The sequence below is a fragment of the Otolemur garnettii genome, unplaced genomic scaffold, assembly GCF_000181295.1.
Source record: "Otolemur garnettii isolate 467f Iridium unplaced genomic scaffold, OtoGar3 scaffold00022, whole genome shotgun sequence".
NCBI classification, from domain to species: domain Eukaryota; kingdom Metazoa; phylum Chordata; class Mammalia; order Primates; family Galagidae; genus Otolemur; species Otolemur garnettii.
This window is the reverse complement of record NW_003852417.1, coordinates 14861701-14863797: the sequence shown is the minus strand read 5'-3', so window position 1 is coordinate 14863797 and position 2097 is coordinate 14861701. Positions and strand designations below refer to the sequence as shown.

The 2097-nt window shown below is 37.2% G+C and overlaps 1 protein-coding gene across 1 annotated transcript in view; it reads left to right on the top strand.

Moving 5' to 3' along the window:
* The window catches only part of ATAD2B (ATPase family, AAA domain containing 2B), a 183275-nt gene that overhangs the window by 176087 nt on the left and 5091 nt on the right, over positions 1–2097 (top strand). The window contains exon 26 of the mRNA XM_023511813.1: positions 153–281. Coding sequence (XP_023367581.1) covers positions 153–281 — 129 coding nt within the window. The remainder of the gene's footprint in view (positions 1–152; positions 282–2097) is intronic.

Genomic DNA, 2097 nt, shown 5'->3' with positions numbered 1-2097 from the left:
TTGGTAATAAGTAGGCCTTTGCATCTTTTAACCTCTGGTGTTACTACTACACCGTAGCCTATGGTACCTGTTTTCTGGCCATTTGAATATAACTGTTTTGGTTTCACCAGCAAAATCAGATTACATTTTTCTTTTCTTTCAATTTTTCTTAGAAATTGCTTGATTTGTTGGTAGATAAAAGCAACAATCTGGCAGTTGATCAGCTTGAGAGATTATATTGTCTTCTTAGTCAATGCATCTACCGTCATCGTAAAGATTATGACAAGTCACAACTTGTAGAGGTAAGGATAAATGTGTGTTTTTGTCCCAAAGAAAAGAAAGTTATTTTGCCTAAATTTGTATCTTCTGCCAAGTGACCGAAGAGTGTTTTGAAGATTGAAAATTAGAAGAATCATTAAGAGTGTAGTTTGAAGTTTCTGTACCATTTTATCTCAGGAAAGAAGCAATCTGGGGGTTCCTTGGCTATCAAAACACAGATATCCATGCTTCTAGGTTGGCACATACACAGAATAGTATGCCACAGTTCTCTCTTCCCATGCTTGTTACTGATACTCCAACTGAGTTTATTGCTTGTGGTTATTGGATGTGAGCATGGCCCCAGAATGGTTGTCACTGCTTCCTAGGCAGCCACTGGTGATTAAAGGGGTTGCCATGGGCAGTGAGACCTGTTTACCACCCCATTAATGGCTGGGAGAGAACTCAAAAGTCATCTTATTTAATCAAATCTAGTCTTATAAATTCGCTACATGGAGTAGTAGTTGTCCTTTTGCTTGGATTCTTGTGGAGAGGAAGCATTACCTTTCTGGACAACTCTGGACCATAGGGAAGTTTTTCCCTTATAAATGGGAGTTTATATGTCTGTTCATATAATTTACATTATTAAGCCACACCTCTGCTTTTTGAGATTACCTGAGCAAGTATAATTCCACATCTACTAAAAAGCTAAAGGACTTAATTAGATCTTTCATCAATTTGTCTGTTTGTCTAGTATTTTATTATTTATTGAGTACCTTCAATGCCAGCTACTGTGTTAGGCATTTGGGATTCAAAAAATGAATAAGACAAAGTCCCTACTCTCACGCAACTTTTCTCATGTATTCAAGACTTGTTTATAGAGGGTATAGTTATTTTTCATGTGTGCTAAGGAGTATGGGATTTGCATCAAAGCAAGAGAACATTTAGAAATTACTTTGTAATCACATTATTATAAGTTAAATTTTTACAAAGCTGTAATAAGTTGTTATAATACATAGAAATAGCACAATGAGAAAATAAAACCATTACCCATATTCACCATCTAGAGGAAATTAGTTAATGTTAATCTTTTTAAAATGTCTTTCAATCTTTTAAAATGTCTAGATTATAATGTGTATAAGTGTGTGAATAAATACTTAAAAATTGGGGTCATTTTATATTTTGTAACTTGCTTTTTTCCTACTCAGCAATATATGATAAAATCTTTAGCAGAAGTGATTCTGATTGATCATATAAGAACCTTCTTGGTCAGATCATAGTCTGTTAATATAGCCTGTTATTCTATAGAGACATGAAATAGAATTTCTTTGGAGCTATTTAAAGGGAATAAAGAAGATCAGATGTCTTAGATATATTTGACATTTTTCCATCTGAATGAAATGTGTGGGGTAGTTCTTTATTTTAGCCCTTCCTTACTCATTATATTCCCCTAATTCCCAAAGCAAAATAAATGCATTCACTGTAGGGAAGATAATGCCAAAAAGTAGAATGTACCCTGTTCCTGTTTCTATTTGCTCCAACCAGAGCTGAGAAGAAAAAAGCCAGAATGAGTGTCTGCCATTGCCCTACACCAGGAAAGTCACTCACTGAGTGGCTGCCATCACCATATACCAGGAGAGTCACTCACTGAGTGGCTCCCATCACCCTACACCAGGAAAGTCACTCACTGAGTGGCTGCCATCACCATACACCAGGCAAGTCACTCGCTGAGTGGGTCCCATCACCCTACACCAGGAAAGTCACTCACTGAGTGGCTCCCATAACCCTACACCAGGAAAGTCACTCACTGAGTGGCTGCCATCGCCCTACACCAGGAAAGTCACTCACTGAGTGGCTCCCATC